General features: G+C 33.6%; 1 protein-coding gene across 11 annotated transcripts in view; it reads right to left on the minus strand.

Annotated features, from left to right (window-relative positions):
* Positions 1 to 2,898: 2,898 nt before the first annotated feature.
* The window catches only part of GULP1 (GULP PTB domain containing engulfment adaptor 1), a 287,882-nt gene continuing 266,810 nt past the window's right edge, over positions 2,899 to 23,970 (minus strand). For 9 of the 11 annotated variants that reach the window (XM_057503785.1, XM_057503784.1, XM_036881605.2 and 6 more), the window contains 3 exons: positions 20,556 to 20,694; positions 16,313 to 16,407; positions 2,899 to 4,068 (listed from right to left, as the gene is read on the minus strand). In XM_057503785.1, coding sequence (XP_057359768.1) covers positions 3,997 to 4,068; positions 16,313 to 16,407; positions 20,556 to 20,694 — 306 coding nt within the window. In that variant the 3' untranslated portion in view covers positions 2,899 to 3,996. Of the gene's footprint in view, positions 4,069 to 16,312; positions 16,408 to 20,555; positions 20,695 to 22,273; positions 22,499 to 23,970 lie in introns of all 11 variants that reach the window. The other 2 variants (XM_057503786.1, XM_036881654.2) reach the window with 2 other exon arrangements.

Raw genomic sequence — 23,970 nt, forward strand, 5'->3', positions numbered from 1 at the left:
AGTACAATTTATCCAGAAAATTCTATGGGATATCAGAATGGGTTTTTTTTTTTCAGAATGGTTTTTAATGGGGAGGTTAATTAGGTCCTGTGTGTACTAGGGAATCCTTTTAAGAGGATACTGCCCACTGCTTCTAGACAGGTTTTCTTTAATAAAAATAGCAACCTTAAAGAGCTTTAATACATGTTCCAAAGTACTTATAGAGTTGCTTACAAACTGGAAAAGTTTGGTTTAATGAAATATGACTGTGCATGTGAATGAACGTCAAAAATGTGGCTAAAGTAAATAAGTTTTTGCCAATTTTTAGTTATACAATTACTGTGGTACTATTAACTGATAGTGATATAGAAATAAAAAATTCAGCTATTTAAATTTACATATAATGTCAAAAATTTAGAAAGAGCCTTTAAAGTCAACTTCTTAAGTATGCCACCTTTTGTATATTATTTAACTATGATTTTGGAAGTGTGTCTTAGAATCTATGAACTAGAATGGAAAGAAATGAATCCAGAGAAATATGTCTTCTACTGTTTAAATAATATCCATATTTCATAAAAATTCACTTGAAAGCAAAGAAATAGAAGACCATAAATTATTTTAGGAGGTGTTCTTTTTCCTAGTGTAAGGACTCTTTGGATGAATTCTAGAGCAAATATATTTTAAGTGGGGGGATTTCTAGAAGTGGACTGTATTGGACCTTGACAACATAAGATCAAGATGTAGAACAAGTGTAGAAGAATTAAGGTTTGTGTCAAATTTATGATATGGGCATTGGATGGAGAAGTTCCTGGGAAGTTTGTCTGAGGTTATCTAGAAAGAAAAGGACACTTCGGTCCTTCTTGTATGACAGGGGTTCGAGGGCAATACTAGCCATGACTATCTCAACAATGTGTTAGCTGCCTATAAAGGGTGTAGTTTAGGTGGAGCCTGAGATTTAGTTGTCAAAGTTGAATCCAAGACTCTTCAAGTAATTTAACAGAGGTTGAAATCCAAAATCATGAATAAATATTGAATTTGGAACTATATATGTAAACACTGGAACAGAAAAAATATTAACAGCCAGTTTTTTCATGGTTATGTTAGGTAACATCAAAAAGAATGAACAAAAAAGCATTTAGAAATGAAACAATGAAAACTCTATCAGAAATTCTAACTGAACATGAATTCCAAGTACATGACCAAGATTTTTGAAAAAAAATTCCAATCTGAAATATAAGAACAATAAGATACGAGGAAAATTATTGCCATTGGCCTGTCTTGGTAAGTTTCCCCCTAGGTATCTAACATTATAGCCAGTGGCAGTACCCCAATTTCAACATAAATATAAATATTCTTGGGAAAGTTTTTGGTACACACAATACTTATACATATTGGTTTTCATTTATTAATTCATATATTTGCCTTACTTTTCCTTTTTGACAGTAAACTAACTGAAGGAAGAGAATCTACTCATCTTCAATTTAACAGTGCCTATTAGCAAACTTACTAGAAGTTTTCCTACGCACATAATACATACTATTCACATAGAATGAGCAATAAATGAATTTTGCTGAATGAATTGATGAATTGTTCATTGGTGTACAATGGTTGTGTATGAGTTTTGAATAGGTTCAAAACATGATATTCCAATTAGTCACAATTTAAATCCTATTATCAAGTCTACATTTTTAAGACTACCAGCCAACACAACCTTTGTATTTTTACTAGACTAGAAAGGCTCTCAATTTTGAAAAGAGATATTTATGTAATAGAGTTATTGCACCAGATACTTCTGGTGAAAGAACCAAATTATGATCTCTCTTACCAGCAGGATCAAGTCCTTTGCTTTCACAGCTGAATATTTGCTCATAAAGCTAAAATGTGTGTGGGCTGCAAGAAATGAAGCTAAGGTGGGGTTTTCTTTCTCTTTCTCTCCCTTGTCCTTCCTTTCATCCTTCCTTCTTTCTTCCCCACTCCCTCCCTCCCATCCTTCCTTCCTTTCTTTCCTTTCTTTCTCTCCTCTCCCTCTTTCTTTTGGCTCCATCTTATGATCAGGAAAATTTTTCATGTAATTAACTTCAGTATGTATCCAAATGTATTAAGGATTATTTAATGAGCAAATTATACAATTTAATTTATTTAAAATTATTTATTCTTGGCAAAATCAAACATATCAGTGAGTTTACATAGAAATCAATTTTCAACTGGATCTTCATAAAAATGTACTGGTGAAATAATTGTTCATAAGTAATGACCAAGTATGTACATAATTAATGACCAGTTTAATCATGCCAGTAGCAGAATTGATTACCATTAAAAATTGGTAAAGTAACGTTTCTTAAATGTGCAAGTACCATCTTAGTACTCTATTCTGTTACTACCGATAATAAATGGCCACTAAATATATACTTATTACATAAAGCTTTTTAGAGTACAATAAAAATACAAATTCTATCTGTTAAAAAACGCCATTGATATGGCTTCTAAATATCCTCATTATACAAATTCCAAAATACTATATGACAAACAAATTATAAAGACTCTTCTTTATGAAACACATACTACCCTTTAAGTACAGTACAACTTAGCAGATACCAGAAAACAAACAAGAAGGCTTATATATACCATAGAACATTACAGAGATACACACAAATATAATATCGCATAAGTATACTTGATTTTCTAGTGAAATGTACCTTTAGCATTTGATGAAATTCCCATGAATAAAAGAAAAACCTGTTTTTTGAGATCTACCTCAAATCTAAGCTCACATTGTCATTACTTTTACTTATGATGAATTAAATTATACATTTTGACCATAAATTTTTGTTGCACTGAGTACAAATTAGAGTCTGCTACTAATGGGCAAATAGATAGGGAACAAATGCTTTTAAAGGTCAGAATGCATCAGCACAAGAATGAGGTACAAGAAAATTTTATTGTTCATGCTAGACTAAACTGAGCAGCAACTTGATTTTTGTGAAAATGAGATTCTGACTTCAACAAAACAAGTACAAATATAAATTTGCTTATTAATATTGATGATTCATAAAGAATAGTTGCCACGGATTTTAAAGTATTAAAACTAGTGGGGCATCACGAAATCAACTTTGGTGAGAAAAGATCAAAGGAGAAAACATGAGAAGGATAACCTTATTGAGAAAAAAATATATTTGGTAAAGTAAATATGGGTATAGACATTGCAACTACACACAGCATATATTCCAAGTGCTTTTAAGGAAAACATCACATCCGATGACAGTTAGATGTTTAGCAGTGTGATTTATCTCATTAGAAATTAAATTTTAAGTGTTTTATAAATCGTGAAATTCTAGTTTTTTCTGCAATATTTATTTATGAAATAAATATAATATTTAGAGTTAACTGATAATAACTAATATTATTATGACCTTGCTTTTACTAATATATACCCTAATTATTTGGTTTAATTATAATTGGGATTTATATTTTTGTTATTCTACCTGCTAAAAATGAATTGGTGGCATTATATTCAAATTTACATTTTCCCAATGATATAAGTGACATTCAATAAATAAAATTACATCTATCTAATGGATGGTAACATGTTTATTTACTTGAATACAGGTCATATTTAGTCTGGCTTTAGTATATCTCCTCAAGACGTTGAAAGGAATTATTATGGTATGGCTTTTGGGAATCAATAATGAACTAGTAGCCCACAGATTTAACATGAATTTTTAAGATGATAATTATTTAGAACTCAGATGCAGGGCAGATATTTGGATAAATTGGTTTTTTTATTACAAATTCACTTATAACAAAAAGAAAGGAACATAAAATATGATTTGTTTTAAAATAAAATGTTAGAAATCTACAATGAATGTAAGAGAACATTTCACTGAAATAATTTTTGAAAAGTTAAGATATTAAAAAATATATTGGTATGTGCATAATTCCTGTCATAAAATAATGAATAAATGATGTATATATACATAAAACAAACTTAACATGAATCAGGATCTCCTGTTCTTGACATCAACACCTGCTGTCTAACGGGTCGAGACAAAATACTGTGCCTTCAAGAGTTAGTCCCATTTTGAACCCCTCCTGTAAAACAGAGTAAAATAATTAAAATAGGAAATGCTCATGGCAAAAAAAAAAAAAAAAAAAGAAATCGGTAAATTAAGTAGACTATGAACAGAAGTTGAAATCTTCATGCTTTGGTCAACTAAGAGATAACTTTATGTAAAATGTTGGCTTGTCAAATTTTTAAATAGGTGTATACCTCAGGCAATTCTTTATACCTACTAGCATTTTAAATATTTTAAATTTATGTGAGGGTGTGAAAGACAAAAGAAAATAGAAATATGTGGAATTGAGTAGTTTTAAGACTTAAATATTTCTTTTTTCAGTTAAGTGTCTTTATTATGCCATTCTACTGCAACTTAAATCCCTCTGTTGGGATTTAAGTAGTCATTTAAATATAAGTAAGATAGTTAGTACTCAAATCGATGAAAGGCTCAAGACAGCCTGACAGTTTCCACCTTTTATTCCTGGTCACCACCTCCCAGAGCCAGTTAAAGCACTTCTAGCACACAGAATACCATCTTCTGTGTGGGACCCAGAACTGCGGACCACTCCACCACAGGGGAAGCTTCCTATACTCCTCCTTCTGTTGCCTGTAGCTGCATGTTTTCACTTTGAATGCCACTCCCTCTAGGATGTTTTGAATGTTTCTGAAGTTAATTTGTTCCTTATTTATTGAGGGCAAGTACACAATTGTTGTGACCATTGTTTTTTTGTTTTTTCCTCAAGATTTTAAGTTATAACTTAGTGGCCAAGGAGTCTGTAATTCTCTACTCCCAGCTTCCAACCTGTTTTGTTTTGTTTTGTGCATAAGATAACTGAACTATAGGCTCTGGTCTTACCACTTCCCGCATCTCGAGCCTTGCCTATAATCAATACACACTATTCTGTAAAGAGGAGATAAAAAAGCACAGACATGAGGGATGAGAGGATTAAAGATGGCAGCGTGAGAGGAGAGACAGAGGCTTCCTCCTAAAACTGGATACCATTAGAAAATATAGTTGGGGCAACTAATTCTGAGAGAGCAACAGGGAAGAGGATGGCACCAGATTGCATACAAGTGGAGAAAACAGCAGACCTCACCGAATGGGGTAACGTACCAGAGCTGTGGCTCTGTGGGACCAAAGCCCTTCCCCTACCCCAGCTCACAGGCTGGAGGAAGAGAAATGGAGCAGGGAGGGAGAGGAAGGCTTGGGACTCCTGAATACCTAGCTCCGGAGATCTACATTTCATGGCACTTTCATCATACTCTCCTGATTACAGGGTTGGAAAGCTGGGACAGGCAGAGTTCCTGGGGAGACTGGGATTCCAGCCACTTGTGGAAAGCAGGGATCCATATCCAGCTGCTCTGGAACAAAAGCTTATATCTGTGTGCTCAGCCCACTGGTTCAGACAGTGGAGACAGACACAGCAGCTGGGAAGCGGGGAACAGCTCTTTCCTCCCCCCAGGAAACAATACCACTCCACTTTGATCCCTGACATTGCTTCAGGGACTGAGCAGCTCCAGAATAGAGCTTCTGGACACTAGAGGGCGCCATATACAAACATGAAATGCCAAAGAAACCTGGTGCAGAGCAAAATTGTTATACAACTCTCGAGAAAGATTTAAATGATATGGACCTCGTGACTCTTCCTGAAAGGGAGTTCAAAATAAAAATCATCAACATGCTAATGGAGGTACGGAAAGATATCCAAGAACTCAGGAATGAATTCAGGTCAGAGATTCAATCATTGAAGAGCACGATGGACGGTATTAAAAGAAGGTTGGATACGGTGGAGGAGATGATAAATGAAATAGAAACTAGAGAAGAGGAATACAAAGAAGCTGAGGCACAGAGAGAAAAAAGGATCTCTAAGAATGAAAGAATATTGGGAGAACTGTGTGACCAATCCAAATGGAACAATATTTGCATTATAGGGATATCAGAAGAAGAAGAGAGAGAGAAAGGGATAGAAAGTGTCTTTGAGGAGGTAGTTGCTGAAAACTTCCCCAATCTGGGGAAGGAGATAGTCTTTCAGGCCATGGAGATCCACAGATCTCCCAACACAAGGGACCCAAGGAAGAAAACACCAAAACACACAGAAATTAAGATGGAAAATATCAAGGATAAGGACAGACTGTTAAAAGCAGCCAGAGAGAGAAATAAGATCACATACAAAGGAAAGCCTATCAGGCTAACATCAGACTTCTCAGTAGAAACCTTAGAGGCCAGAAGGGAGTGGCATGACATATTTAATCCCATGAAGCAGAAGGGCCTGGAACCAAGATTACTTTATCTGGCAAGATTAGCATTAAAATTTGAAGGAGGGATTAAACAATTTCCAGATAAGCAAAAGCTGAGAGAATTTACCATGCACAAACCATCTCTAAAGTCGATTTTGGAGGAACTGCTATAGAGGGAAGTGTTCCTAAGGTTGAATAGCTGTCACCAGAGGTAATAAAACCACAGTAAAGAAAGTAGAACAACTAATTACTAAGCAAATACAAAATTAAATTAACTATCCCCAAAGTCAATCAAGGGACAGAAAAAAAGTACAGAATATTATACATAGTATATATAGAATGGAGGAGGAAGAAAAAGGAGGAGAAACAGAAAAGAACCTTTAGATTGTGTTTGAAACAGCATACTAAGTGAGTTAAGTTAGACTCTTAGATAGTAAGGAAATTAACCTTGTACCTTTGGTAACCACGAATCCAAAACCTGCAATGGCAATAAGTACTTACCTATCGATAATCACCCTAAATGTAAATGGACTGAATGCACCAATCAAAAGACATAGAGTCACTGAATGGATAAAAAAAAAAAACCTATCTATATGCTGCTTACAAGAGACTCACCTCAAACCCAAGGACTTGCACAGACTAAAAGTCAAGGGATGAAAAAAGATATTTCATGCAAACAACAGGGAGAAAAAAGGAGGTGTTGCAGTACTAGTATCAGACAAAATAGACTTCAAAACAAAGAAAGTAAGAAGAGATAAAGAAGGACATTACATAATGATAAAGGGCTCAGTCCAACAAGAGGATATAACCATAATAAATATATATGCACCCAACACAGGAGCAACAGCATATGTGAAACAAATACTAACAGAACTAAAGGAGGAAACAGAATGCAATAAATTCATTTTAGGAGACTTCAGCACACCATTCACTCCAAAGGATAAATCCACCAGGAAGAAAATAAGTAAGGACACAGAGACACTGAACAACACACTAGGACCTAATAGACATCTACAGAACTCTACATCCAAAAGCAACAGGATACACATTCTTCTCAAGTGCTCATGGAACAGTCTACAGAATAGACCACATACTAGGCCACAAAAAGAGCCTCAGTAAATTCCAAAACATTGAAATTCTACCAACCAACTTTTCAGACCACAAAGGTATAAAACTAGAAATAAATTGTACAAAGAAAGCAAAAAGGTCCACAAACACATGGAGGCTTAACAACATGCTCCTAAATAATCAATGGATCAATGAACAAATTAAAATAGAGATCAAGCAATATATGGAAACAAATGACAATAACACAAAGCCCCAACTTCTGTGGGACGCAGCAAAAGCAGTGTTAAGAGGAAAGTATATAGCAATCCAGGCATATTTAAAGAAGGACGAACAAACCCAAATGAATAGTCTAACATCACAATTAATGAAATTGGAAAATAAGAAGAACAAATGAGGCCTAAAGTCAGCAGAAGGAGGGACATAGTAAAGATCAGAGAAGAAATAAATAAAATTGAGAATAATAAAACAATAGAAAAAAATCAATGAAACCAAGAGCTGGTTCTTTGAGAAAATAAACAAAATAGATAAGCCTCTAGCAAGACTTATTAAGAGAAAAAGAGAATCAACACACAACAACAGAATCAGAAACGAGAAAGGAAACATCACAATGGACCCCACAGAAATACAAAGAATTATTAGAGACTACTATGAAAACCTATATGCTAACAAGCTGGAAAACCTAGAAGAAATGGACCACTTCCTAGAAAAATACAATCTTCTAAGACTGGCCAAGGAAAAAACACAAAATCTAAACAAACCAACTACCAGCAAAGAAATTGAAGCTGTAATCAAAAACCTACTCAAGAACAAAATCCCCGGGCCAGATGGATTTACCTCAGAATTTTATCAGACATACAAAGAAGATATAATACCCATTCTCCTTCAAGTTTTCCAAAAAATAGAAGAGGAGGGAATACTCCCAAACTCATTCTATGAAGCCAACATCACCCTAATACCAAAACCAGGCAAAGACCCCACCTAAAAAGAAAATTATAGACCAATATCCCTGATGAATGTAGATGCAAAAATACTCAACAAAATATTAGCAAACCGAATTTAAAAATACATCAAAAGGATCATACTCATGACCAAGTGGGATTCATCCCAGGGATGCAAGGATGGTACAACATTCGAAATCCATCAAATTCATCCACCACAGAAACAAAAAGGACAAAAACCACATGATCATCTCCATAGATGCTGAAAAAGCATTTGACAAAATTCAACATCCATTCATGATAAAAACTCTCAACAAAATGGGTATAGAGGGCAAGTACCTCAACACAGTAAAGGCCATATATGATAAACCCAGAGACAACATCATACTGAACAGTGAGAAACTGAAAGCTTTTTCTCTGCGATTGGGAACACGACAGGGATACCCACTCTCCCCACTCTTATTCAACATAGTACTGGAGGTCCTAGCCACAGCAATTAGACAAAACAAAGAAAAACAAGGAATCCAAATTGGTGAAGAAGAAGTTAAACTGTCACTATTTGCAGATGACATGATATTGTACATAAAAAACCCTAAAAATTCCACTCCAAAACTTCTAGAACTGATATCGGAATACAGCAAAGTTGCAGGATGCAAAATTAACACACAAAAATCTGTGGCTTTCCTATACACTAACAATGAACTAATAGAAAGAGAAATCAGGGAAACAATTCCATTCACAATTGCATTAAAAAGAATAAAATACTTAGGAATAAACAGAACTAAGTAAGTGAAATACCTATTGAAAGGGTATCTCACCGCGACCCTCCTTACCCAGGATGACTCAGGAGACACGGGCCCATGCAAGAGACTTTATTATCTGAAGGGGAGAGTGGCTGCCCCAGAGGCAGGTGGGAGAGAGAGAGAGAGAGAGAGAGAGAGAGAGAGAGAGAGAGAGAGAGACAGAGGGAGAGGGAGAGAGGGAGAGAGAGCAGGGGGACAGAGAGACAGAGACAAAGAGAGCAGCAAGACAGACAGAGACAGAGAGACAGTGACAGAGAGACAGAGAGAGAGAAGGCAGCAGTGTGGTGCCTTTTATTGTGGCAGATTCACTCAGCCTGTTGTTTTGGGGGAGGGTCAGGATGTTTAGAGATAAGGCGGGGTAAGCCAAGGCAAGCCCCAGGTATAATTCTCACCAGTTTATGTGCTTGGGACCATGGGGCAAAAGGAGGATAAATATATATTCTTACATCTATACCCTGAAAACTATAACACACTCTTAAGAGAAATTAAAGAGGACACTAACAAACGGAAAGTCATCCCATGCTCTTGGCTAGGAAGAATTAATATTGTCAAAATAGCCATCCTGCCAAAGCAATATACAGATTGGATGCAATCCCTATCAAATTACCAATAGCATTCTTCGACGAACTGGAACAAATAGTTCAAAAATTCATATGGAAACACCAAAGACCCCGAATAGCCAAAGCAATCCAGAGAAGGAAGAATAAAGTGGGGGGGATCTCGCTCCCCAACTTCAATCTCTACTACAAAGTCATAGTAATCAAGACAATTTGGTACTGGCACAAGAACAGAGCCACAGACCAGTGGAACAGAATAGAGACTCCAGACATTTACCCAAACATATATGATCAATTAATATTTGATAAAGGAGCCATGGACATACAATGGGGAAATGACAGTCTCTTCAACAGATGGTGCTGGCGAAACTGGACAGCTACATGTAAGTGAATGAAACTGGATCACTGTCTAACCCCATACACAAAGGCAAATTTGAAATGGATCAAAGACCTGAATGTAAGCCATGAAACCATCAAACTCTTAGAAACAAATATAGGCAAAAATCTCTTGGACATAAACATGAGTGACTTCTTCATGAACATATCTCCCCAGGGAAGGGAAACAAAAGCAAAAATGAACAAGTGGGACTATATCAAGCTGAAAAGCTTCTGTACAGCAAAGGACACCATCAATAGAACAAAAAGGTATCCTACAGTATGGGAGAATATATTCATAAATGACAGATCCGATAAAGGGTTGACATCCAAAATATATAAAGAGCTCATGTCCCTCAACAAACTAAAAGCAAATAATCCAATTAAAAAATGGGCAGAGGATCTGAACAGACAGTTCTCCAAAGAAGAAATTCACATGGCCAACAGACACATGAAAAGATGCTCCACATTGCTAGTCAACAGAGAAATGCAAATTAAAACCACAATGAGCTATCACCTCACACCAGTAAGGATCGCGACCATCCAAAAGACAAACAACAACAAAGGTTGACAAGGTTGCAGAGAAAGGGGAACCCTCCTACACTGCTGGTGGGAATGCAAATTAGTTCAACCATTGCGGAAAGCAGTATGGAGGTTCCTCAAAAAGCTCAAAATAGAAGTACCATTTGACCTAGGAATTGCACTTCTAGGAATTTACCCTAAGAATTCAGCAGCCCAGTTCGAAAAAGACAGACGCACCCCTATGTTTATCGCAGCACTATTTACAATAACCGAGAAATGGAAGCAACCTAAGTGCCCATCAGTAGATGAATGGATAAATAAGATGTGGTACATATACAGAATGGAATATTATTCAGCCATAAGAAGAAAACAAATCCTACCATTTGCAACAACATGGCTGGAGCTAGAGGGTATTATGCTCAGTGAAATAAGCCAGGCAGAGAAAGACAAGTATCAAATGATTTCACTCATATGTGGAGTATAAGAACAAAGAAAAACTGAAGGAACAAAACAGCAGCAGAATCATAGAACCCAAGAATGGACTAACAGTTACCAAAGGGAAAGGGAGTGGGGAGGATGGGTGGGAAGGGAGGGATAAGGGTGGGGAAAAAGAAAGGGGGCCTTACGATTAGCATGTATAATGTGGGGGGGGGTGCATAGGGAGGGATGTGCAACACAGAGAAGACAAGTAGTGATTCTACAGCATCTTACTACGTTGATAGACAGTGACTGTAATGGGGTTTGTGGGGGGGTACTTGGTGAAGGGGGGAGTCTAGTAAACATAATGTTCTTCATGTAATTGTAGATTAACAATAACAAAATGAAAAAAAAAAGCATAGACACATTAATCAGTGGAACTGGAAGCATATTTCAAGTTTCCTTATAGAAGCAATGTGGCATCCTCCTCTCTGTATTTACATATATACTACCTTTCTTTCTTATTAACAGAACTGAAATTTTTTTCAGGGAGGTAGTTTGTAGTTTGGATTGGCCATGTAACACTTTATTGGCAAATGAAATGTCAAGAGCAGTCAATTCCTGAGGAAAACAAATGTCTCTTAAAGAGAAGGCTGTTGCCTTTGTTCTGCTTTGTGTTGTGTTTTTTAGTTAGACTATCAGGTACCTGTGTGTTAGCTGATTGTGTATCTCTTTTCATGTCCCTAAATTACTTTATCTAGAACACGTATCTAATGTACTTATCTTAGTACAAATCCAGTGTAAACATTATCACACAGGGAAAGAAAATCATTATAAAACTGAAATCCACACCTTACTTGCTATTAATGTTGGGAGGATACTCTTCATTGTGTTTACAGCACAAAGAGCACATAGCAGTGCCATCACTGTAAAGGTTTTTCAAAACTTCTTGCCAAGACTTGGAATGCAAATTACATTTAGCTGAGTAAAAGTCAGAGTACTTATCCCTATTTTTCAAAAGTTTGTTTTTATCACAAGAAGAAATAATTTGCCATATGTATGCATATATTTTAAACAGCTACCAAATACTTAGAGTCAATACTTTAAACTGAAAATATTGTAAGTAAAATAAATATTTTATTTGAATATATGAGGATCTGTGTACTATGTCATTTTATGGTATGTTAGATAGAGAGGTAGGTAGATAGGTAGATAGATGATTGATAATGTGGGTGGGTATTAACTTGGGAAAGGCTTGAGGCCATACAGTGTTCTTTAAATTTTATCAGTTAATTTTGAAATTAAACCACAATCACTTCAATTATACTGAAAATATTATTTATGAATGTATTATTAGTATTTGAAAGGCACAATAGCATTCAAAGTAAAATGAGGTTGATCACTATTTTCAATAATAAAAAATTATCTGTATATCACTTAAAGAATATCTCCATAGAGATCCTATAAGGATGCTTTCAGAGTCCCTTTAGATTAACTTAATCATCTCTATTAATAGCCACATTATTATATGGACCCTTGTTTTTCTTTGCTTCTAAAATAAAATTGCCCACACATTTTCTGACCTTTCCTCCTTCGTCTCATTTAGTAAATCATATGTAATGAACTTTGAATCCTTCTAAGGTTTCCTATTGAATTTTAAAGCTCTGAATGAAAATGAGGCTTTAATTTATGTAGTGATAGAAATTCATATAAACTAATTATCATATTCAAAAGAATAATTTTATCATTAATATACTATTAATATATTTTTTGTATGAAATATTTTGCCCAATTTTTTCATTTTGAAATAGGGAGAAAAGCGTATCAAGGAAGGAAAAACCACTTTGATGCAACGTCTGTCAACTGCTAAGGTGTGCCCTTTGATTCTCCTTCTATCCATAGATTTTTTTAAACAATTTTAGTAACAATACAAATAACTTATTATGTGTATTTTTAATTTAATGTATTACATATATTATGCACAATTTTCTATATTGTTTTTTAATCGTAGCAGAACTTTCTATATCGAGTACTTGTGAAACAAATTTAATGATTGTATAATATTCTACTAATATTTAATATTATTTCATTGTTTCCAGTATTTTATAATTGTGAATAAGTTTTGCTATATGTTTTCATGCATACAGATTCTTCACATTTATATTTATTTTCTCTTTAGAATAGAATGTATTAAAATTTTTGCTATCAAGTAGAAATAGAAGCATTAATAACACATTACTCTCCAAAGGGATGCTCTAAGCTACCCCGGCCCAACAATGATTGAGAGTGCTTGATCCATCACAATTTAAAATGTTTAATTGGCTGGATTAAAATAGCATTTATAATTCTTTACTTTGTATGTATAATTCTTTAATTTGTATGGTTTCTTTGGCCATACTGAAAATGTCTACATATATGTTAGCCACTTGGGGACTTCTTTTGTGAGCTACTGCTTTCTTTTCATTTATCTGTTGATTATTTAGTTTCCTAATCATTTGTCTACTTATTTTCACTGTGTATATGTGATATATATTTATATATTTTTAAAGAGAAGGAAAAAATTCAAAAGAACTATTAAGTTTCTTCTGTAGAAGACTATATGTACATATTTTTATTTTCCTTACAAAAATTTATCTCCAATTCAGAAGTCTGATAATCAACCATATTTCAAATATTTTAAACTGACTAATGATTCTGAAATTTGAGTATTTGCCATAAGTTTCAGCTGCACATTGATCTTCTTCTAAACTATTAAGTAATTGACTTAACACGACTTCATGTAAAATTTTTTTATCCTTCATTGACTTGCCATGCTTCTTTTTTAAAGTATTATAACTTACAAGGTACACTTCCGGACTATCAGTGCTATTATATTGATTTGTCTGTTGGTGACATACACCATGAAGATTAAGATATGCCAAACCAAATAACTACATTGCTGCTTTCAAATAGAGATCTAATTTTCCAACAATGTACAATAAAATATGGCTTAACATTTCCACTTAAATTCGTACATTCATGAGATAGTTCTATGATTTCTTCTGTAAGTGAAAGAAAAAACCAAATATTTCATTAGGCTTATTAGCTCAATATAATTTATATACAACCCACTATACTGTATTAAGTTTTTACATAATATGCAAAGATAAAAATAGTAGCTAAATGTGTGCATTAAGCTAACAAGATTAATAACAAAAGTTGTCATAGTCTTTAGATGAAGAAAATATTATTTTACTTTAGTTAAAGTGGCCTTGCAGTAAATTGTAGACTAAAAAAAACAGACAAGCAATAAGGTAAACAATGCAAATGTGACTAAGTCATTGAAAAAATAACTTAAAGTATGGATTATAAAACCTCTTTAAGTATAACTAGTAATCAGAGATATCCATATGAAACTGCTGTTTAAATATTTATTAAGTAAAGCATGCAAATATTAAGGTTTAGCTTTAAGAAGTTGTAAGTTGTTTAAAATTATTATGAGAATAAAATACCAACCATCTTTGGCGCTACCCACCATGAGAGCAGAAAAGAATAAAAAAGACATTAAGAAAATATTACAAGTCGCAAAAACAAAAACAAAAATACCATAGCTTAACATTATTTGACTAACAACATCACTAAATCACTCCAATAAAATGTTCCTCAAACTGGGTTCCTGCAAAAATCTGGAGACACAGGCTTATCTTCAGAAGGCTATGGAAAAATTTTCCATTTTGTGAAAATCTAAAAAGCATTAATAGAAAAGTTAAACTCTATGATTTGCATAATGCTTGAAAACAAATACTACCACAACAGTGCTCATAGTTGTGTTTGTTCTTAAAAAAACATCAGTCCCAAGTAGTACAAACCTAATTGGCAAAACTAATAAAAAAGGAAAGGAGTTGATTTCATGTGAAATAAATAAAGCATTCTCTCTAATAATCATGTACTATTTGTGTGAAAGTTTTGTGGTATCTGAAGTATGGAAAGGAGGTGGGGAAATTGTGCCATCAAACAGGATACATGTTAAAATCAAGAGAAGCTTGATATTGGTAGTTTCAATTTCAGCCAAATAATATCATCCATTCCATCCTGTTAAAATTCTTAATTTGAATTTTACTAGGTGTTGTAACTTTTCTTTTTATTTAATTTATATCTTTCAAATTTGAATACAATGAGCTTTCAGTTGTATAAGAGATGTAAGGAAAAGTTGTCTATAACTTTTTTATAGCTATTTAAGAAACATTATAATAAATTAAGTCAATACTAAGGACTTATAATTATTTTTCATGCCAAAGGGGATTGTGAACCACCCAACATGAGGAATGTTCTTTTAACATATTCTCTGAAAACCTAAGGCATATGTTAAGCAGTCCACCTTTTAAAGTGCAGGCATTATTATACCTAGGACAATAAGGAAATTCACAGAATACCTAGAAAAGAAGACTGTTTCAAAGGTGCAGTCCAAAATGAGTGGGAGGTTACTTAGTCACACTATCCTTCTAGGAAGGAGTGTTGTATCAGTGTCAGAAGGTCATAATCCACTTAGTGGTCTTTTTTTTCTAGGAAATGAGGCACAGAGAGTGAATGGCCTATTAAATGAAAATGACTCCTCTTCACAGCCTCTTCTCAATCAGCTTCACATAATTGGTTTCTGACTGCATTCTACCATATACAGATTTTTGATGAAAAATAGGATGTAATAACTTCACCAAAATGTAAAGGGCAAATATAAAGAGAAGACTTTATTCTAGTGCTTATAAGACTACTTATTAATTGTGGCCCACTGTATGAAACTTTTAAAACCAGTATCTTCAAACTTCCAAAACAATGCAGAATTGAAAAATAAAAGGGAGAGAAAGAACTGAAAACTCACATGGATGACATTGCTAAAGAAGTTGTCACTGGGTGTTTGCTTTTTCAATAAGAGCCCGGCAGTTAGGAACTACAACTACAATGCTCCTTGGAAGAGAGACTGATTTTACTCTTACAAAGATTTTCCTTCATCTACCCATTCACAGTTTTGAAATTCATCATTGTTATGACTGAGATCAGATCTTATAAATCGAGTGCAATGACCTTTTAATTTCTGGATTCCAAAAGAGTGAGCCATTAGAATCCATGCAGTTTTGTATAAAAAGATGAACATCTTATTGCCACGGTAAATTGCACCATTAAAAGCAAAACAAAACAAAATCTTTGCCTTAGCAGCTGTAGTATTTTTAGGACTAAATGTTTATTAATATTTTAAAGTAATTATTTTAAGTAAGTTTTCATACTGATAATAATTAAGGGAAAGGGTAGTTTTGGTATATAATTTTCTCTTTGTACCATATTAAAAGAAAATACACCATTTATAGGCCAATTTGTGAAAATAGTCACCTGCATCTCATCTAATTTTGATTGAATATCTGGAGGGAAATCCCCTGCTCCACAATTAAATGGGTCAAAAGGTTCTGCTCCAAACAGGTCCCGTTCTAAAAGAAGGAAAATAATTTAGTAAATGAAATGACAAGAAGTGAGTTGGGGTGAATTAGATTTCAAGCAGGATTATATATAAAACTATTTATATTACCAATGAGCACCTACCCACACTTGTTATTTTATGCTGAGCTTTTCTGAGCTTAGGCTTGTTAAAGTCTAGCCAACAAGGAGGCAAAAGATCTACTTTATGACGATATTAAAAACCATTTGGTTTTGTAACTGGTTACAAAAAATTCAGAGAGGATGATGTGTCTTTAATTAAGACTTCTTAATATCAAATGCAACAAAATTTGATAGTTATCATAGTGCAATACCTACCTTTTACTGAAGCAGTTTAAATTTACTAAAATTAATGTATTACTTACTGAAACTTCCTTATTCCATTAACTGATGCCTTTGCAACAAAATATCGAAGCAATATGTAAGACTGAGTATAAGTAGTTTTAGTCATAATTCATGTATTTTAATCTCATTTGTTATCCAGAAAAAAAATAAAGGCGCATTGTCTCATGTAGTATGAAATAATATCACCTTCATATCTAACTATAATGAGACAGGTTCTTTAAAAATGCCTCCTATCTCAGAAACAATTTATTTTTAAAAATAGCAGTAATGGAGTATCAAAAAGTTATTTGTACATATATTATAAAGTATGCATTTTTTTATCACTAAAGAAGTATCAGAGTTAAAACTGATGTTTGTAATTGGTAAAACTATGGACTATTGTATTATTTAGATATACAAAAAAATTATTAAGAAATTTATTTTCTTTGAATCAGTTCAAATGCAACCTTAATTGACAAAAGACATTTAAATTATATATGGGCATAGGAATTTCTAAGGAATTATTGTGACTTTCATTTTGCAGAAAACTATAGTCTCTAAATTCAAGTCTATGTGAGAAATAATATTTACATTACTTGAGTTCTACCATATCCTTTAAATCACTCCATGAGTCCCATTATGAAAGATTATTTCTCTGATTGTAACTTTTTTTTTCAGATTCATGTATTATAAAGCTAATAATTATAAAATACTTAGAAGTTCCAGGTGCTGGTATATATTGTATGAAAAAAAATTCATGTCACTTATCATCCAATAAAGACACTTTAAAGAGTGAAAGGAATGCTACCAGTACTTACAGCGGGACAAGCTGTAAGCCAGGACTGTCCTAAGAAAATGGGAATTTATCATCATCTTACATATAACTGTTCAGTATAATGCTGTTGCTATTTATTTCCATCCATCTGATGCTTTTAGGCCAGAACTTAGAGAATAGAGGAACTTTTATTTGAAGGGGTAATCTTGGTTACCACCGTACCACAAGCACTTTGAAAAATGCTTTACATATGGTAGACGTTTGTCAAAAGGAATGAATTCATGAAGAGAAAGGAGAGCTACTCAGGAGGGATAGAGATTTTCATTACACAGATTTTCTGAGGTTGGGACTCAAAATCACTAGAAATTTCAGATGGGCTTATAGGGATCCTAGGCATTCCTGAAACTCAGTAAGACATTTTGTATGAGTGGGAATGTTGTGTTTTTCTGTGATGAAGTTTCTTAAAACTTTATGGTATTCTCAAGGGTTAGTGACTCGTGCACAAGTTAAAAATCTATTACTTTACATATGCTTCACATAAGTAAAGATATTAATACCTTGTAAATTAATAAACATTACAGAGTTCTTTGGCATATTTTGGTTAGCTCAGATGGGACTAAAACGCATAACAAAAGTCGAGTTCAAAATTATTAAAATCTAATACAGGAGTAAAAGAATAAAACAGAATAGGTGATAGTTTGGTTACTCATTCTTTCCTTTATCCACTAAATATTTATAGAACATATTATTACTATGCTTTTTGCTAGGCAATGGGTTAAAGTAGTAAAGAAAATACCAAGTTCCTTCCCTCATAGAATTTATAGTCAATCAGGGAAAGTAATATTAACTGAATTAATTAAAGTCTGATACATATTCAAAAATCAAAAATATGTTCTGGAGAACACTAAGGTTCTCAAGGAAGTAAGGAGAGAAACTAAGGAGACAATCTTGTAGTTTCTGCTTTTATATATTTAGTAGCTAATGAAAATAAATGAATGAATACCTTTAAGATTTCATTTAAAGAAAAATTCCTATTACTAAAACTCCACTGGACTAGACTTTTAGATAATTTTATAATTAAAATTGAGGTGAACAATTTGTCCTTAAATTGTCAGTATAGAAAGATGTTAGGTAGATCTAGATAGATAGATGATAGATGATAGATAGACAGATAGATAGATAGATAGATGATAGATGAGTCCTGGTTACCACTGTCATATTTATCTATTTATCTACCTACTTACCTACTTACTTACCTATCTATCATATATTAATATACTGCTATATTTACTAAACTTTGGCACTCAAGATTAGTAGACATGGAAAAAAATATCAAAGTGTTACTTCAGTTTTTCATTAAAAAATATCTTAAAACCATTTGACCATCTCTGCTTAGATTCCCCACAGGCATTTCAGACTTATCAATACATAAAGCAGGACTCATTTCTCCCCCTTCTATACCTCTAGTTTTCCTTGTTAACAACATTTGGTCTAAAATCCTGATATCTTGATCTGGGCAATGGTTACAGGAGTATATACACATGTCAAAATTCATCAAGCTGTACACTAAGATTTGTGCATTTTATGGTATATATCTCAATATAAAATTTATTTTAATCTGTATAAAATGAAAGAATTTGTTCTAATTAAAAAAAATAAGAAATCCTGAGTCATAATTGATTTTGAATTCTCAGTCACTATCCTGATAGATTATTCCTTCTAAATATCTTCAAATCTATGCACTCTTCTCAATTTATATTTCAACTTGGATTAAAACCTTCCATTGAAGATACATTGTTGATTTATATTTAAAATTCCAATTTGTAACCCAAGTCTAATCTAGTGTATGTTAAACAAATGTTCATTGTACTAATTAAATGAATGAGTAAAACAGTGATGAAGTCCAAGGAAGTAAAAAACAGGTAAAGGAAGAGATGTGGGACACTCATAAAGACAAAAATGGATATCCCATTATGATATCAGGGTATTGGCAATATTTTCTAAAAACACACTGTGATATGTATGTAATGCATTATTTCTCTGAAAAGAATACTTTGAACTGGCACAAAATATATTTGGAAGAATTTAAGTATGTTTTCGTTTATGTAAAGTATTGAAATATTTCTGTAAACTGATTATAAGTTCTTAGTTATTACTTTGTATTTACAAGTTAGTCCTCTAAAATTTATTGAATACTTAACATGGACATCATACTTTGTTAAATTCCACACAGAGAAAGAAATAAACTATAGGCTTTGATATACTTTCAAGCACTAAGCTAAAACTTCAGTTATATTGAAAATGTTTTAATGTGAATCAAAGGAGATGCAATAAAGCATAATATGTAAAATTCTCTTTAATTCAATCTCTCTTTGGACATATGACAGATCATTGTCATTGAAAATTATTTTTTCAGTTTCTGTGACAGGGAGCACATCAAAATACAATCAAAACATTAAAAATGAGCATCTGTTGGATACTTTCTAATGCATCAAAAAGAGACTTTTATGTTCCTCCCAAATACATAGAAAGTAATCAGAAAAGCAACATATTGGTCGTATTTTGGATATCAAAAAAAGAACCTTTATATAGGGTTTAGGAATAAATCATGGAATTCATAGGTTCATATATTTCTTTAAGAATAACAAAGAAATTAAACTAAGTTCTACTAAATATATTAGAAATAATGAAAATAATTACCATCAGTTATTTATAATCATTAAATAAATACATAAAAGATATAACTCCAAACACAATAAAATATAATTAAGTCTCTTGTATTATGAAATAAGTAACCCTTTACCAAAATATTATTTTTAATAAAATAGTTTCAAATGTAAACAGTGATGTCTTTGGTAGTATACTCTGAATTACACAGTAGAGTATAATTAATTGATTTTGGCACATATAAATAAACACACTACTTTAGAAAGAAAAAATTTAGGGAGCTTGTTAAGATACATAATTTCCCATGAAGTTAAACTAAATATTTAATATTTACAAAAATAAAGCACAGAATATTGACTTGTTTAAAGAGCTTACTAATTTCAGTAGATCTACTTGGTACTGGGGGTGGCTGCGTGCCATTGCGAGTGGGTATCAAAGACTGGTGTGATACCGGAGAAAATGGAATCATATCAAAGATGTCAGTGGAGGGTGACTTAAGTGTCACACTGTCTGCCTGCAATGAAGATAATATGAATCAGGAAAGTATTTTATGTAGATACATTATGTTCAATATTTCATATACATATAAAACATATGTAAACAACAACGAATTCAGTTAAGTCATATGAACTTGGCATTTTGTGAATCAAAAATTTCATATGGCAATTTCAACACATTATGTTAAATACTCATTGGCAAAAAAGCAACAAAAAATTTATGTAAAATGTTCTCAAAGATGATGGCAAAAATGGTGACAATACTATTCTTTATATATAAAAAGACACATTGGATTTTTTATAACTGGAAACAATTACCTTTTGTATCAGATAATTAAAAATGTCAGAAACTATGTAAAAACATGATTTCAGTATATATATTTTGCATAAGATAAACAGAAATAACTGAACATAAGTGATGTACCTTCTTAAATATAGCCATTCAAATACAACTGACAATTTAAAATTTTGAAGGGTTTAATTTGCATGTATAACACTAGTGAAAGCCAACTATTATATTCATTGCAATCTTTTATTCCTAGCTAAGATTTCAAGTTCTCTACAACAAATAGCCATGCTGTAAAATAAATTCATACACTACCCAAATCATTAAGTTATCTGGGCCAGTCTGGGCCAGGATGTGATGTGAAAATGAAATAATCGTCACTTTGATGGTCATTCAGGGCAAAAAAAAAGTAAACACACACACAGACTATGAAAGAAAGAGAATTCCCATTTGGAGAGGATTAGAGAGGAAAAATTTGGTTTTTCTGTAAGATCATGAACAGAGATTGCATAGAGGGGTTCATATAAAATTAGAGTTCTCAGAATACATACATTTTTCTCATTGACAGATGATGACAGTAATGGAAAATAAGGCTGATTGTGATAGATTTGCTCTTCAGTTAACATGACTGCAGTATATTTTTTCATGCAGAAAAATCACTCTCTTTCTTTCTTTAACAACTTGTTTGATTGTGTCAGTCATAAATACCATCCAAAGACTTCCAGGCAACTTTATCCCTCAGCTCCTCCCTCCTACTCAGGAATAGTGTTCTCCTAATCCCCCACCCTTTGTCTCTCCTGGCTTCCATCTAACTCCTCTTTCTCAGGATATAAAGATATTCAAAATCTTGACGGTTGTTAAAAACAAAACAAACCTACCCAAAATACCTTTATTCTGTCGCTCTTTACTCCTCTAGCCTCTCATCTCTTTCTCCTCTTCAAGGCTAAGCTCCCTGAGAGAGGTACAACACTTCCCACCCTTTTACTTCATTCCATCCTCAACTCATATATCAATCTATAAACTTCACTCTTTTGCACTGGACTCTACTGAAACTTTTACCAGTATCACCAATGACCTAATTTTCCAACTACCATATCTAAGGGTCCTTTGAATTACATCTTTCTGTGGATTTGTAAACCATCACCACTATCTACTTAAAACTGTCAGGTATCAGATAACCACAGAAAGCAAAAGTGACACACCAAGTCTCACACTAATTTAGGATATATCTGATTTTTTTCTTTACTATATAAATGGCACATTTTGGTAAATTAAAAAATAAGTGAGATAACAACAAGAGAGCAAATTACGTGAGGTCTTGAGATGCTGCTCTCACTGATTGGCTTGGAAAAGCCACATTTAGAAAGTGGTGGTATTAACATTCCCAAAGAGAGCCCAGAATCAGGGGGGTTGATGGGAGGGCCAGTAATAGAAGAAAAATCTAGACAAGGAGATGAATCCTCACCACTGAGCCAGAAAGGGGATGAGCATCTCTGAAACCCGTGGTGCTCGTAATCAGACATTTTGTGCTGCAGCTGTAAAGGGATGACAGAGAAGTCAACTAAGGAGAAGAAAGAAGACGTGGAGGAAAAGGCAAAAGTATATATGAAAATGTATTCATAAAATGATGTTTTGTGAAAAAGATAAGTATAACTCTAGTAAAATTGGAAGAAATAGTTGGAATACATCTTCCTATTCTGAAAGTCCTTAGGTTCTGGATTGTTTAATTTGACGATTTTTCACTGACTACTACCTTTTTATATATTCAAGTAAAATACTGAATTCATTAGGACTTGAGAGGAAGACAGTAGAGAAGAAAATGAGTCTAAAGATTTATTTTGGAGAGAGCCTCTGTGTAATGAGATGGGAAAAGAAAGGATAATAATAGGAAAAAAGCACTCACTGAAATAGGAATGAAGTCTAGTAAAAAGCAGTGATTTTATGGAATTCTTCGAAAGATTCACAGCAATCATTTTAGATTTAATCCTTAAGCATTCTTTTGAAGTATTAGTAATGTTATGTTCTCATTATAAAGGTATGGGAATTAAGGCCCACAGATTCTTTGTGACTTTTTCTTAGATGATAGAAGAAGCAGAGCCCAAATTCAAAATAATCTGACTCCAATCATCATGCCTTTACTATAGGTAGTGAATTCCAAACAGAAAGACTTTCAGGGTTGAGCCAAGAGAGTTGTCAAGCATCTTAAATAAATCATAGAGATAATAAATAATAAGATAAGCTGGTAGTCACTGTATTATATCTGATCATCAGTTTTTGGATGACTTTAAAAAGCTATTTCCATTACAGTATGGAAAACTACTGTCAAGAACAAAGCTGGAGAGAGCTGAGCTGCCAGATGTCAGTGTGGCCCACTAAAACATAAAAAATGAAAATAATAATTAAGCCTTCATTCACTTATTGAAATAGTATAAGCCAGAGGCCAGAAAGAATGTGGTGGCTCCATCAATGTCAATTTTTCTCCAGACACAGGACAAGGGTCAGAAGTGTCAGCGTAGGCAGAGTGAGTGGTGACTACTGTTGATAACACTGTACTGCATATTATGTAACTTTATATGGTGACATGGGGAAACTGGACTTACTGTGGCCATTTTGCAGGGTACAGTTACCAGACTAGGATGTTGTACATCTGAAACTAATATAATGTTATATGTCAATTACACCTCATTTAATAATTTAAAAAAAGGCAGCAGCAGAGTGTTGTCTCTCTGCTGAGAGATCCCTGAACAAAAGTCTCCTGCTGGGTTTTTGTTTTGGGTGGAAGAATGGGGCAGGCCAGGGGAAGGAAAGGGGAAAGAGCTGGGACTAGAAAAGTACCGAATACTGAATCACAGTGAAGTCTCTTTAAAGCCCCCATAAGCTGGTCTGGACAGAGGCATTTAAGGGAGGCCTTGGCCCTGGGCCTGCAATAAGGAGGCCCCTGAATGGAGGCACTTGGGCTAGGAATGCAGCTATGCACAGGAGCTGGCATGGGGGTTGAGTTACTGAC

Source organism: Manis pentadactyla, chromosome 6 (assembly GCF_030020395.1).
Source record: "Manis pentadactyla isolate mManPen7 chromosome 6, mManPen7.hap1, whole genome shotgun sequence".
Taxonomy (NCBI): domain Eukaryota; kingdom Metazoa; phylum Chordata; class Mammalia; order Pholidota; family Manidae; genus Manis; species Manis pentadactyla.